The sequence below is a fragment of the Anomaloglossus baeobatrachus genome, chromosome 3 (genome assembly GCF_048569485.1).
Source record: "Anomaloglossus baeobatrachus isolate aAnoBae1 chromosome 3, aAnoBae1.hap1, whole genome shotgun sequence".
In the NCBI taxonomy this organism is placed as follows: domain Eukaryota; kingdom Metazoa; phylum Chordata; class Amphibia; order Anura; family Aromobatidae; genus Anomaloglossus; species Anomaloglossus baeobatrachus.
This window is the reverse complement of record NC_134355.1, coordinates 557,276,222-557,290,985: the sequence shown is the minus strand read 5'-3', so window position 1 is coordinate 557,290,985 and position 14,764 is coordinate 557,276,222. Positions and strand designations below refer to the sequence as shown.

The 14,764-nt window shown below is 44.8% G+C and overlaps 1 protein-coding gene across 1 annotated transcript in view; it reads right to left on the bottom strand.

Annotated features, from left to right (window-relative positions):
- LOC142295536 (dysbindin domain-containing protein 2-like) overlaps positions 1 to 5,634 on the bottom strand; it is a 32,054-nt gene extending 26,420 nt beyond the window's left edge. The window contains exons 1-2 of the mRNA XM_075338635.1: positions 5,531 to 5,634; positions 4,850 to 4,985 (exon numbers count right to left, since the gene is read on the bottom strand). Of these exons, the coding sequence (XP_075194750.1) occupies positions 4,850 to 4,985; positions 5,531 to 5,548 (154 nt within the window). The 5' untranslated portion in view covers positions 5,549 to 5,634. The remainder of the gene's footprint in view (positions 1 to 4,849; positions 4,986 to 5,530) is intronic.
- Positions 5,635 to 14,764: the final 9,130 nt, after the last annotated feature.

Genomic DNA, 14,764 nt, shown 5'->3' with positions numbered 1-14,764 from the left:
TTATTATGCATTATCCTTGTGTTCTTAAATCCCTATGACAACACTTCCTGTCTTGTGTTGTTATGGGGTCACTAGTGTAAATTTTAAACTTAATGCCCTTTAAGGCGGCACCCTAACCCTAATTACATTTTATAGATAGGAATATTTTTTTAGTTTGTTAGTAAACCCATCATGAATATTTGAAGAATGAAGCCTGCATGGAGCTCTCGTACTGTTATTATATGGCTATTACAGGGATTTTAACCTTTTCACCCCTGGGCTATTTTCCATTTTTTTTTCGTTTTTTTTTGTTTTTTCTTTCTCTTATTCCAAGAACCATAACTTTGATATTTGTCCATCAATATAGCCATATGAGGGCTTGGTTATACTTTTGAGTGACACCATTCATTCTACCACATGATATACTGGAAAACGGTAAAAAAATTCCAAGTGCGTTGAAAGTGCAAAAAATATGCAATTCCACAATGGTTTTTTGAGTTATTATTTACCATGTTAACTAAACTATAAAACTGAACTCACAAGATGATTATCCAGATAAAAAAACATGTATACTTTTTATATTTAAGTGGTTAAAAATATTCTGAAGATTATACAATTTCCTTTTGCTTTTTGTCGCTATTTTCCGAGACCTGGAACATTTTCATTTTTTAGGATATGGGACTGTGTGATGGCTAAAGCCGCTTTCACATTGCGTTTTTACCTACGTTCAGTGGCCCCGTCGGAGCTTCCGTCCAAACACCCTCACAAAACATGTTTCGGACACATGCACCAACGGGGCCATTGACTATAATGGAGCAGACAGAGTCAGCGTGTGCTCGGTCTTGCACCATTTTCGGGCATATGCGCTTTCTGCAGGTGGACACTGGGACGCATACTTTATATTTTGATAGATCAAACTTTTACTAACTCAAAAATACCAAATATTTGTATTTTTTTAAAAATTGCTTTAATGCTATTATCAGTATAGCTTGTGATATAGACCCTGGGGGGTTTAATGGTTGCTCTACATAAATACCCTGTGAGAAATGGCTTCTTTTGACCTTGTGACAGGTCCTCTTTAAAGGAACTCTGTCACCAGGTTTTTGCCACCTAATCTAAGAGCAGCATGATGAAGAAAAATAGACCCTGATTCCAGTGGTGTGTCACTTACTGGGCTGCTTAGTGTAGTTGTGATAAAATTACTGATTAATCAGCAGTAGATTTTCATTACAGGACTACTTGGCCTGCTGCAGGTAGTCCAGCATATTCATGAGCTCTGTATAACTGCTAGATCTGCAGCAGAGAAAACATTGGTCTTATCAAAATGACAGCACACAGCTCAGTAAGTGACGAATCATTGGAATCAGGGTCTCTGTCTCATTATACTGGTCTCAGATGAGATAGCAAAAACCTGGTGACAGATTCCCTTTAAAGCGATACTGTCAGCTGATACACGCTGCCCCCCTATCCGTGGACAGCATGAATCGTAGCCTGGCACCACAATTGCATCCAGGTATTTTGTCATCTGAAATGCTCTAGCGTTTAAACAAATATATACTTTAAATATTTGGCCCTGGACCATAGCCAGAGACCAGACTAGTCCGATGTCTTCCTCATGCCACTTCTCTCAGAACCACTGCATATGATTGACAGGAGTCTGTCAAAGAAAGAGACTTGTCAATGACCTAGAGAAGTGCTGGGACAAGCTGACAAGGGGGTTACTGGACCAGTCTCATTTCTCCCTACAGTCTCCGGACAGATGGTTAAAGTATATTTTCTCTTATATTCTGTGGTATTTCAGAGGAAAAATGTGCAGCCAAGCTCTGATTTGTACTGTCTAGACTGAGGGCAGCATGAATCAGAGCCTGGCTGCCCATCGTGACAAGTTCCCTTTAAGGCTGTGTCCGCACTTTCCATTTCCACCTGCTTTTCAGCTGCATTTTAGGTCCGTTTTGAACTGCAGCGTTTTCATGCCAAAAGGCATGCGTTTTGATTTTCCAGCAAAGTCTATGGAAAATGTGAATTTCTTGTCGCACTTTGTGTTTCCAAACGCTGCGTTTAATTTGCATAATTTTGGGCAAAAACTCTGCGTTCAAAGAAGCAGCATGTCAATTGTTTTTGCCATTTTAGCGGCGTTCTACACCCATTCAAATCAATGAGTTGTAGAAAATCGCTGCCAAAATGTTAAGCAGAGCGTTTGCACTGCATTATTATTGCAATCCACATGTTTTTATTTAACATAACAAAGGCAGGTCTTTCTCTCTCGGTCGGTCGGTCTCTCTCTATGTCTCTATCTCTCTCTCTGTCCATGTCTGTCTCTCCTTCCCACCCCCTCTCTCATACTCACCGATCCAGGATCACCGGCGCGGCGCTGCATGGCGTTCACACTGTGGCGGCTTCTTCTCTTAAAAATGCCGGCCGCTCATTATTCAATCTAGTATTCCCTCCTTCCCCCGCCCACCGGCGCCTATGAATGGTTGCAGTCAGACACGCCAACACGCTGAGTTACAGCTGTCTCACTGCAACCAATCACAGCCGCCGGTGGGCGTGTCTATATCGAGCAGTAAAATAAATAAATAAATGAAAAAAAAACTATGTGCGGCATCCCCCCATTTGGATACCAGCCAGGGTAAAGCCATACCTCTGGAGGCTGGTATTCTCAGGATGGTGAGCTCCACGTTATGGGGAGCCCCCCAGCCTAACAATATCAGCCAGCAGACGCCCGGAATTGCCGCATCCATTAGATGCGACAGTCCCGGGACTTTACCGGCTCATCCCGAATTGCCCTGTTGTGGTGGCAAACGGGGTAATAAGGAGTTAATGGCAGCAGCCCATAGCTGTCACGAAGTCCTAGGTTAATCATGGCAGGCGTCTCCCCAAGATACCTTCCATGATGAACCTGTAAGTTAAAGTAAATAAACACACACATCCAAAAAATCCTTTATTTGTAATGAAAGACAAAAATACACCCTCTTTCACCACTTTACTAATCCCTCATAAACACCTCCAGGTCCGACATAATCCACGCAAGGTCCCACGAAGCTTCCAGCTCTGCTACATCGGAAGCTGACAGGAGCGGCAGTAGAACACCGTCGCTCCTGTCTGCTCCATGCAGCAACTGAAGTGAGTCGCGTGATCAGCTGTGCTGTCACTGTGGTTACTCGCGGCCACCGCTCTCAGGTGGAGGACTGCGAGTAACCTGAGTGAAAGCACAGCTGATTGCGTGGCTCACTGCAGTCACTCAGGGGATTTGCGATCACAGGTGAGTCCTTCACATGTGACAGCAAATCAGGCTGCGACACACGCACAGAGCCGCGTGATCACAATAAAGTCGGGTGAAGTTCATCCGAGTTCATTCTGATCGCGCGGCACTGTCCCGCAGCCAGCCATGACAGTGACAGTGCGGTCCCACTCGACTCTGCTGCAAGTCTATGGGGATGCTGCAGAGCCCAGTGGGTGCGTACTGTGAAAAATGTGCATTCTGGATGCTTTTCCCATGGCAGAGAAAGCATCCAGAACGCATGAATTCTCCAGGAATGTGCGCATGTTGCGTTCTGCCGAATGCGTCTCAGAACGCAGCTTTTCGGCTGCGTTCTGAGACGCACATGCAGTGACTTACACGCTGCAGAATTGAACTGTAAAGTGCGGACATGGCCTTAGAGAAACAAGACTTAAAGACATCCAGTATTTGTACAGATGTGGTGATGAATGTGGCTCTACACAAACAATACATGCTCTTATGTCAAAATCCTGCATGACAGTGGTGATAGAGCAGACACACCCTAGACACAGTGCTATGGGTACAGGAGTCTGTCCTGTCCTCTCCACCCAGTGCCCTCTCACCCACCCAACCCATAAACCTGACACTCACTGATATTCACTAAAGTTGATGGAAAGCTGGATATTTCATGAGAAGAATAGTAATAGCTGTAACCTTCGTGTCCATGTCTATCCCACACTACAACCTCCGCTGCTATCTGCAGTCTCCCACTAATTCCGACTCTGCATGTTTCGTCTTTTCTCTCCAATCTAATAAATCTATAGAAATATACAGCAGTAATTACCAGTATATACCATTGCTTCATACCGGACTGTGGTCTTTCCATGTACATACATTACATTAGGAAGTCAATGTTTAGACTTCACCGTGACCATTGCTCCCCTCAGCCCCAGCCGGGATGTTGCCGCAGCCGGCTGTTCCGCTTGCAGGATGGGGGTTATGAGAGCCTCATTCTCCTGGTGGGAGGGGGGCACAGACATTTATAGGTTAATGTAAAGATTCCCTAACCTAACAGGTGCTCCTATTTGTATTATTTTCTTATAAGTCCACCACACAAGAACTTACGCTCAAGAATCTTTCACTACTACTTCTGAGGTCTTTCTGGAAGCTCGGCTTGTTCTTTGTCTGCTCTTTCAGATTCCTGTATATCACTCTTATACTCTTATTCTCGTTTCTATTCTTGTATTATGCACTTAGTCCTTTACAGATCTTATTCCTCATCACTGCTCCATTATTTATTCAGTGCTACATGGGAGGTGTTGGGGATTGCAGTCTTTTTTTTCTCACTATGTGCAGCACATTATATATGGGAAGAACAGAAGATTTCAGCAATAGTTGTAAGCATATACAGTGCAACCTTGGTTTAAGAGTAACTTGGTTTGAGGGCACACTCCCGGTACCAATTATGCTCGTAATCCAAGGTTCCACTGTTTGCATGTAAGGAAACCAGGTTAAAAAAACAACCTATGCACTCCATTGAATCACTCTTAACATATAATGATAACACAAGGAGCAGAAGCTATGTCTCTTCTAACCCTAGAGGACCACGCGAGAAGACTGTCCATCCGCAACCGTGAACCCTGGACTCACGTCTCCATCGCTCGTTCAGCAGGTGGCTGTGGGGGTAGTACATGTCTACATCATGTGCCAAGACGTCTTCAAAGAAGCGCTGACGATCCCTCAGGTGCTGCGCACCGGAGTTCTGGCTCTGGAAGACTGGATGTCCCTGCAAGACAGGGGAGAACTTCGGGTTAGAGGAGACACACAGTTTACGGTCATAAGTCAACCACCCATACCATATAATAATTCAAGCATCTATGACAAAGGAATTAGCTCAACCAGTGGGAAAAATTAATAAAAATTGCCTAAAGATAGCATTTTGCTTGATAGTCTTTACCTTTCCAATCAAGTGCTCCTGCTGATTTTCCAATTTAGAGCACGTAAAACTAGAGAATAAAATCGTTCATACATAGAAAAATACAGAAGTTACAGTACTTATAGAAAAATATCATTCATTTAAAGACAATGGTTGCAAAATTAAAACATTATGATCCTTACGTACATGAATAATCATGATGTGGCCATTTAAATGCCATGTGGAGTGCATGCTGTGATACCATACCGGAAGCCCCCCATTGTCACTACAAGGCACGAGCATGCTGCTATTAGAGGGCTAGACATATAAATATGTATGATGATCATCCACAGAAGAGGAGACAGTGTATATAGGAGAATATATAGGAGAATGAACACAGAATCCAGCTGACATACCTGGGATCTGGCTGTCATGGCTGAGCGGCGGCGCAGAGTGGGAGCTCCCTCCTAGTACACAAGTTGTCAGGAGTTCTCAGTACAATGTGAGCACAGAGCTGGGCGGAAACATTCACGTCTTATTACTCATCCGCAGAGAATGGAGTGTCACACACTGCTGACTATATATACAGATGGAGCAGAGCGGAATTTGTCATGGAACTCGTTGGGGGCTTCATTCAGTTTAATTGTTTTTAGGATGAGATAAAATAAAAATCGGATTATTTGGATTTCTCATAGAGTATTGAGAAGGGCGTATGGGCTTGATTCATTATTGCATTTGCGTCTATATTTTTGTGTTATACCATGCCTGATGAAGAGACCTGAGCAGTCTGGAAAGCTTGCAATTATTACCATCTTTTCAGTTAGCCATTAAAAGGTATCAACCACTGAGGACTCAGTTCTTTTAACAATTTTTTTAATATTTGTGTCTTATTTTTTTCCTGATTTGAAGCTATTTTTTTTGTTTTGCGCCAAATTCTTATTTTAGGTTGCTCATATTTTGACGTTTATTTTCTATTTGTTCATCTGTTTTTTCTCTTTTGTGAATGATTTTTGTATCTTAGTTATTTGCGTCCTATTCATCATTGGCAACTTTTTAAAAAGTCACTATTTTTATACGAATTTACTCCAGTCCTCACTGGATTGATTTTTTTTTTTTGCTCCAAAAAGGTGCAAAACAAGGTCAAAGACAAAAACAAATAAAATAAAAAAGCACAAAATTTTTTTAGGTACTTTTTTTTTTTTTTAATCTTTTCCTATTTGTAGCTCTTTTTTTTACACAGATTCTTCAAAATAGTGTACACACATGGTTTATGAATTTTGCACCTTTTAAGAGCAAAAAGTTGCATGAAAAAACACCAGGAAGGGAGGACTGGAGTACATTGGCGCAAAAAAGTTTTTTTTTTGTTTTTTTTTAAAAAGTCGCAAATGATGAATCAACCAAAAACATATGGGTTACAAAAACAAACTCTCAATAGTAAACAGAGAAAAAGTAGAGAATAGACTTCAAAATAAGATTGTCCAGTAGCTTAACCAGCCCTTTTCAAATTCTGCATTTTCATGGTTTTTTAACCTCTTCACGACCGAGGACTTACCAGTATGTCCTAAATGTAATCACCCTGCTGCGGTGAGTCGGCGGCGATCCCTGCAGGTCTGCTGATTTGAATAGCAGACATGTGCAGCTATCAGGCGCAGGTGGAGCCGCAATCCACCCGCGCCTGTTAACCCCTTAGATCACGCTGTCCAAAAAGTGACGGCGCTACTTAAATGGCTGCGGCGGGGAACGCGCCTTTCTCCCAGCTGCCTTTGGAGGCCCCTTGATGCAATCACAGGGAGACGATGATTACCATGGTAATAATGTCATGCTCCTGTCGCTATCATGACGTAGTTCCTGTTAGGCCGGAGTCACACTTGCGAGAGACTCGCGTGAGTCTCACATCGCATCACCTAGCACAACCGCACATTCTCCTGACAGGAGCGGGTTGGCTGCTTGTATTTTTATGCAGCTGAGATGCTTGTGTCCAGACAGCGTCAGGCTGTGCCGGGTGATGCGATGCGAGACTTGTGCGAGTTGCTCGCAAGTGTGACTCCAGCCTTGGAGCCGGCAGAGCAGTGGCTCAAACAGGAACGCAGCATTTCTGCTGATCAGAACTGTTCAGCTCTGATCAATAGAAATGAACGTGCAATCAGACTGCTGATCCTTATGCGGGCTTTACACGAGATGAGCTATCGCGCGATGCATCATCAGGGTCACAGTTTTCGTGACGCACATCCGGCATCGTTCACGAGGTCATCTCGTGTGACACCTCCGAGCGACGCAGAATCGCTCACAAATCGTTAGTCGCGTACTCGTCGCTGAGTTTTAAAAAATTGTTTATTTAACATGCCGCTGGTTGTTATCGTACCCGGAGTAGCACACATTGCTCCGTGTGACGTGTGAGATGATGAACACAGCTTACCTGCGTCCCACGGCACCCGCCGGCTATGCAGAAGGAAGGAGGTGGGCGGGATGTTTATGTCCTGCTCATCTCCGCCCCTCCGCTTCTATTGGCCGGCGGCTGTGTGACGTCGCTGTGACGCTGAACGTCCCTCCCCCTTCAGGAAGAGGATGTTCGCTGCCCACAGCGAGGTCGCTCAGCAGGTAAGTACGTGTGATTGCGGTTTAATGACTTTGTGCAACAAGGGCAGCGATTTGCAATCGCACGATAGATCGTAACATGTAAAGCCCGCATTATAGTCACTTAGGGAGACTAGTAAAATAAAAAAAGAAAAAAAGTTTTAAAAAAATTAAAAAAACCTAAAAGTTCAAATCACTGCCCATTCACCCCATTGAAAATTAAACAATCAAAAAAAAACAAAAACGTGTACACTTTTAGTATAGTTGAGTTCAGAAATGTGAAATCAATTAACCTGATCATTAAATGGCGTAGCAGCAAAAAAATTCCAAACTCCAAAATTACGTTTTTTGGTTGTCGCAAATTTGCGTAAAATGCAATGACAGGCGATCAAAATGGTGCATCGGCGCAAAAATAGTACCATTATATACATCAGCACGAGATGCAAAAATTAAGCTATCAGAGAACCCCCATATTCCGAATAATTAGAATGCTACGGGTTACAGAAATTGGTGCAAAAAGTGCCCCACTTTTTTGGGACAAACTTCTGAAATTTTTTTAACTCCTTAGATAAAAGTAAACCTATACACCAACACATCAGTTTTACCATTTAGTAAACAGGGTGAATAAAATACCCCAAACACAATTGTGAAATCGCACTTTTTTTTTGCAATTTTTCCGCACTTGGAATTTTGTTGCTGTTTTCCAGTACACTATGTGTTAAAACTCATGGTCTTATGGAAAAATAAAAAAGTTACGACTCTCGGAAGAAGGGGAGCAAAAAAACGGAAAATTGCTTGGTCATGAAGGGGTTAAAAAAAGATGCTCATATCCAGTACAGGTGCTGCTCTAGCAATGGCATTTTATACCATATGACCACTGCTGCCAATACTGCCAATCAAATCACACTTTCTTAGGACAAAATTCAAACATTGCTAGGGCAATCCAGTGTAAGAGGTGAGTACCTGGTTTTTTTTGTTTCTTTTTTTTTAATTCTAAATGGTGTAATACAGCATTTAAGAAGGCAGGGGCATAACTATCGCAGTCACAGAGGACACACAGCCAGTCAAAATGTATTGCTGCGCAGAGACCCATCAGCCATACATGCTGCCGGCCAAAAAGAGGCCAGTAGCTGATGTCATGCATCGTCATGGTAAGAACGCCTCAATGTCAGCTGTCGGCCACTGCACTGACTACAGAGGAGCCAGGAAGGTGAGTAGAATGTTCTTTTTTTTTTTAATATGTGTTAGAGACTGAACGGGGTCTATATATACCACGAAGGGGCCCCGGATAAGGACACATATACCAGGATTGGGACATACTGTGTATGCATACCTCCCAACTTTGAAAAAAAAAATACAGAAAGAGGAACACATTATGACCATGCCCCTATAGCCACACCCATTTATTATTTCTTTTTACCCTTACAAGAGGAGATGCCAGAGGGGCGGTGGCAGTGAGGGATATCAAGCAGATGCCCAAGACCGCAGGGCGTAGACCTAAATCCAGGACTGTCCACTGTATTCAGGCCGGTTGGAACTTGAGTTGAACTGATCAATTCACAGAACTCTAGTCCAGCATTTCAGTCAGTGGTACCTGGCGGCTTAATGGGAGACCGTGACTCTCTTACCTTCCAGTGTCCCGGCTTGGCTTTTGATTAGCCAGGGCTGTTGGGAGTAGAGATGAGAGAACCTTAGGCTCGAGGCTCAGAAAATGACGTGAAAATCACCAAGGTGAATATAGTGCTGTTCTCGTGTGTGAGTGATGCCTTGCATTGTGCACTGCGGTTAGTGTTTGATCGGCTCAAATTTGGCTTACATTCAGCATTCTCAGATGTATTCTTCAGAGAATAAAAACAAATAAACAAAAAAACACAAATACCGCCCACCTACCTCCGGAAGTGTTTTTCTAAAGGCCAAAAGCAAAACACTTCTGGAGGTGGGTGGGCGGTGTTTTTTTCTTTTTTTTATTCTATACATCTGAGAATGCTGAATGTAAGCCAAACTTTAGCTGATCAAACACTGACCACAGTGCGCACAATGCAGGGCATCATTCACACATGAGTACAGCTCTGTATTCACCTTGATGATATTCACGTCATTGTCCGAGCCCGAACCCCAAGCCTCAAGGCTAAGGCTATGTGCGCACTAGAAATGTGAAGTTTCTCAAGAAAATTTCTTGAGAAACTTCTGGGAGTTAAAGATTTCCGGACCTCCGGAAAAAATCCGCACCAAATCCGCATGCGGATTTGCCGCGGATTAGCCGCGGAATTGCCGCGATTTGCCCGCGGGTGGTTCCCTGCGGATTTTTACAGGCTGTACTGCCGAAATCCGCAGGGTACCTGCGGAAATAATGGACATGTTCATTTTCTCAAGAAAGTTTCTCGAGAAATTCTTCTCAAGGAAATTTCTTGAGAAAAATCCGCACCAGTGCGCACAGCTTTTTTTTTTTACCATAGAATTTGCTGGGAAATGTCTGCACAAAGATTGCAGACATTTCTCAAGAAATTTCCGCGGCAAATCCGCGGGTAAATCCGCGGGAAAAACGCACTAGTGCGCACAGAGCCTTAGGTTCGCCCATCTCTAGTTGTGAGGTCATCTATGCATCTGGCCATCTCTAGTTGGGACCTGAGGATTTATTTTTTTTCATTCATTCATTCAGTCATAGTGAACTTTTTCATTTTTATATAGGCATTTTAAGTGTTTTTTTTTAGAATAGAAAAACTTTGATTCTGCACTTAAAAAAAGTGGCTGCAGTTTTTTACAATGAGTTTATATTTTAGGCTCCACATAGGAACCTAAAAAGCACCAAAACTGCACAGTTCTTTAGACGCACAGTGGGTGAACTTTTCATAAAATCACATTCACTTTGCTTGGACAGTTAAGCACAGCAGAATGTCTGCCCAAAAAGAGCAGCAGAAAAAAACGCTGCATTTACGTTACATGTGAACTCAGCTTTAATGTCCAAGCAAAGTGGATGTCATTTCATGTAATCTCCGCCTGCTGTTCATCTAAAGACATTGTTTAAGGCCTGTTTCACATGTCAGTGAAAAACACAAATCTCTCCGTGTTCCGTGATTAACGGGACATGTGTGTTCTCCATGTGTAATCCGTGATACGTGATCCATACTGCATGATTGCACATGGAGATAAACTCACTTGTCCCCGTTCCTGCTGTCCATAGTGCTGAAGTCTCTGGCTCTGCTGCATCCGGCCGCTGCTGCCCCTCACCTCTGCAGCTACTTCTGGGTCGGCTCTGGCTGCATTCATGAATATGCAGCCAGTAATGAGCCGGCCAGGAAGAAGCAGAGAGCAGAGGCTGCACAGAGCGTCGCTGGAGCCGAGTAAGTTAAAAATGTTTTTTATTTTTAATGTACGTTTTTTTCTGGTACGTGTTTCACAGATCACACCACAGTGTGGTCCGTGGGACATCAGAGAAAAAAACACAGCATTTACGCTACATGGGAACATGGCCTTAGTATGCCGCCCCCATGTCAGCAGCCGGGCTGCTCAGATCCGGATCCGCGGTACCTCGAAGGGTCTCCGGACCTAGGGGTCATGCGGCCACTCAATAAAGGGGGGGTATTTACAGAAAATGTTGTATTGAATAGTTTGTGACGCCACCCGTGGTGCGTGGTAAGATAGAGTACCACCGCTGCAGCTGGGAGTACCCAGTGGCTATGGAGTGGGCAGCTAGGTGTTTAACCCCTCCACGAGTAGGGGGGATGCCCCGGGACTCCGTGACAGTGACAGGGAGATGCCGTTGGGGAGATATGGGTCACTTGCGTACTCACTCAGTCCAATAACGCTGACACCGACAACTGTAGTAAACCAAAGTTCTGGAGACCGCTGCCGCTGAGGGGGGAGCATGCATGGGTACTGTTTCCATTGATGTTGCCTGTTGATCTGTGACCTTTCCCTTGGCACCTTGTTTCTCACTAGTTGGTCCCTGTAACCTGAAATTAGTCAGGTCCCGCTCCCCAGTATGGCTAACTGAGGGAGCTTGCTCTCAGGGTTCATGCTTGCGATTTTCTGGACCGTATGTGTAGAAAGTCCTATCCCCCTCGTTGTGCTAGTACCCCGATTTTGGAGCGGGTGGAGAGCGGATCTTGAAGGCTCTGTCTTCGTCGGGTAAATTGTCAGGTTGCCTGAAGCTACTCCCTGACCTAGGGTCCACGTACCCCCGTCGTGCCCTGGCCCCTGCCCGGTGATGGTACAAGGCCGCCGGCTGTCCTCCATGACAATGCCGTTCCTCTTGTCACGATCCCCTGCGACCGAGGTTCCAGCTCCTACCAGGCCCAGACCAACGTCTGCTACCTAGTAGTTCCAAGGAGCCCAGCTCCTGACCTCCTCTCACTTCAACCTCCAACACTACACACTCCCTGACTCCAACTGACTTGTGACCTCTCCCTTTGAGAGTCACCACTCAACTCTACTATCTACTTCCTGCTCCTGCTAACACTCCTGACCTCCCCTTAACCAACCCCCCAAGTGGCGACCCTATTCCACTCAGGCCGTCCACTGGTGTGTCTAGTGGGCGTGGTGCAGAGTGTTCCTAGGATTTTGATTAGCTGGTTTTGGCAACACCAATTGGTTAGGGACCTGTAACCAAGGAGGAGGTGGCTATTGCACAGAAGGGCAGATTGCACAATACCCTGTGACAACCTGATAGGTCAGGGCGTCACATTAGCGTTACATTTTTATTTAATTTTTTTGCGTTTAATAGAGAAAAATAATCACGCCATGTTTTCATGCCATTTTCCAATCACTATTAATATTATAATTGCTGTGTTTTGCCAATTGTTACCATTAAAAGGACACCAAAAAGTTCACATTATTTGCTGAATTATGAAGTTTATTTTTTTTAAAAGCGAGTTATAATGTGACTATTTTAATTCCTTTTTATTATTGTTTAGTAATTTTATAGGAAACAAAATATCTTTTATTCTCCCTCTAATTTATAGGGACATTGAAATACACTGCTATATACAATGTCTCTCTATTTACCAGTATAATCAACCTGTGGTGTCAGATCCGCCACTGCAGCTTCAAATAAACAAAATTCTCCCACTGACATCAGCAGAGCTGGTGGCTCAGAGTTCTAACTCTCGATGGGGACTGTAAAGGTTTTCAATTTAAGTCCCAGGGATACTCACAAAAGAAAAATGACATTTTTTGCAACTAGAAAGAAATTTACATTTTTGTTTTTATTCTTTAGTAATTTTATAGGAACAAAATAGTCTGATTATTTATTTACCTTTAGAATACAGGTACATATAAATACACTGCTATGTATAGATGTATCTCTGTGTACCTGAATAATCTGCTTCTGGGTTGCCTGCCTTTACTACAGGTCAGGTATACCAAATTCTCTTATCTCCCTCAGTATAGGCTGTGGCTCAATGGTACAGCTGCTGTCTACAGACAAGAAGTTCATGTTCAAGAGTTTGAGACTCAGGGAGAGCAGAGAAACAAATAGCTTTTCATAGTATTAAAAGCTAAAGTACCAACAAAGAGAGGTGGGAGAAAATCAGGACAAATCCCTGACTGCCAGGGCAGTGGTACTGAGACCTAAAATCAGTACAGTCCCACTGAATCTGAGATGATTGAGAGATAAGTAGTAGCACCCCTAAAGATATCAGGGTGCTACAGGGAACTGCATCTTTTGCCCAGGGTGCAGGGCCTACCCCCCATGGTTCCAGGTACCTGGAAAATCAGTGTCGCTTCCATCAGCACCACAAACCCCAACCAACACCTCACATCATGACCTGTCAGACACACCAGTGGGTTGGTCTAGCTGAAACAGGCCCACCCACCTAAGGGTCAGGCAGACTGGTGGCGGGAACAAGTCAGTCAAGTGTCAACTTTCAAAGTGAGAGGAGCTGGAGTGTTAGCTCTCGGGGAGCGATGCAGACCGAGGTTGGGTCACAGACAGTGGTCGGTCCGGGACTGGAGGAGTCGGTGACCGGGTTCAGGGACGTCGGTCTGGGGTGCGACAGACGTGGTCTAGGAGGGACTGCAGGCACCAGAAAGGGATTGACAGAGCTGGCTGACCGGTACTGACCACAACGGGGTACAGGACCCTAGGTCAGGAACCGATTCAACGTCCTGGCAATTAACCGGCAGAGGAAAGGGACCTTCAGGGACCTTCCCAGAGCTCAGAGACTGAGGACATCAGCACAACGCGGGTGACAGGGTTTTCCAAACAAAGCGACCCACTGAAGTCCCAAGTGCCAGCCCTTAGGAGCAAGACGTCACTTAAAACTTAAGAACTGGACCTTACAGCTTCAAGTTATAGGGACCCCCACATACACAAAATTGTGCACGGAGGCAGGCTCCAGATCACTAAGTGACACTGGTGGTACCGGGTACTTGGACGGGCTCACGGCAGCGGTACTCAGAGACTTTGGTTTACCTCTAGAGTGTGTGTGTCTACTTTCTAAACCTTATCCAACACCACGACTAACCGCAGTGAGTACCCTGCATCCTGTCCTCCCAAATCTACCAAACCCCAGAGTCCGGGGCCTTCCCTACCTGCGGAGGGACTGACACCTTGCTGCTTCATACCATCTGCTCCAGTACTCCCTCCAGCAGCGGCGGTACTCCCATTACCGCACCCCACAGGTGGCGTCACGAACTTCTCTCCCCTGTAAATAACCCCTTTTATGGATCAAAGTGTCCGCCAAGCTGGGTCTGGAACTCCCCTCGAGCCACGATCCTGCATCCGAGCAGCCCGACTAACACCGGGGCGGCACACCTTGAATCTTACCTGGCATCACGAACAGGATAAGGATCCATTAACCCGGGTGACGTGCGCCTTCCAGAACTGTCTAAATTTGAACTGTGACTGGCCATTTGAACTGCCGCCATTTTTTTCCGCCATTTTGGTGCCTAAAAACAACTGCGCCATCATCCCCGAAAAAGGGCGCGAAGCTGGAGCTCCGCCCCATGGGAGTAACAGGATGTGAGGGCGGAGATTGGCGCAGAGATACCAGGATTCTGCACAAAAGTTCCTGGCTAAAATTATAGAAAGATGTCTGAGCCGAGAGACTAGTCGCCTGTGCGTTCCATTCCCGGAA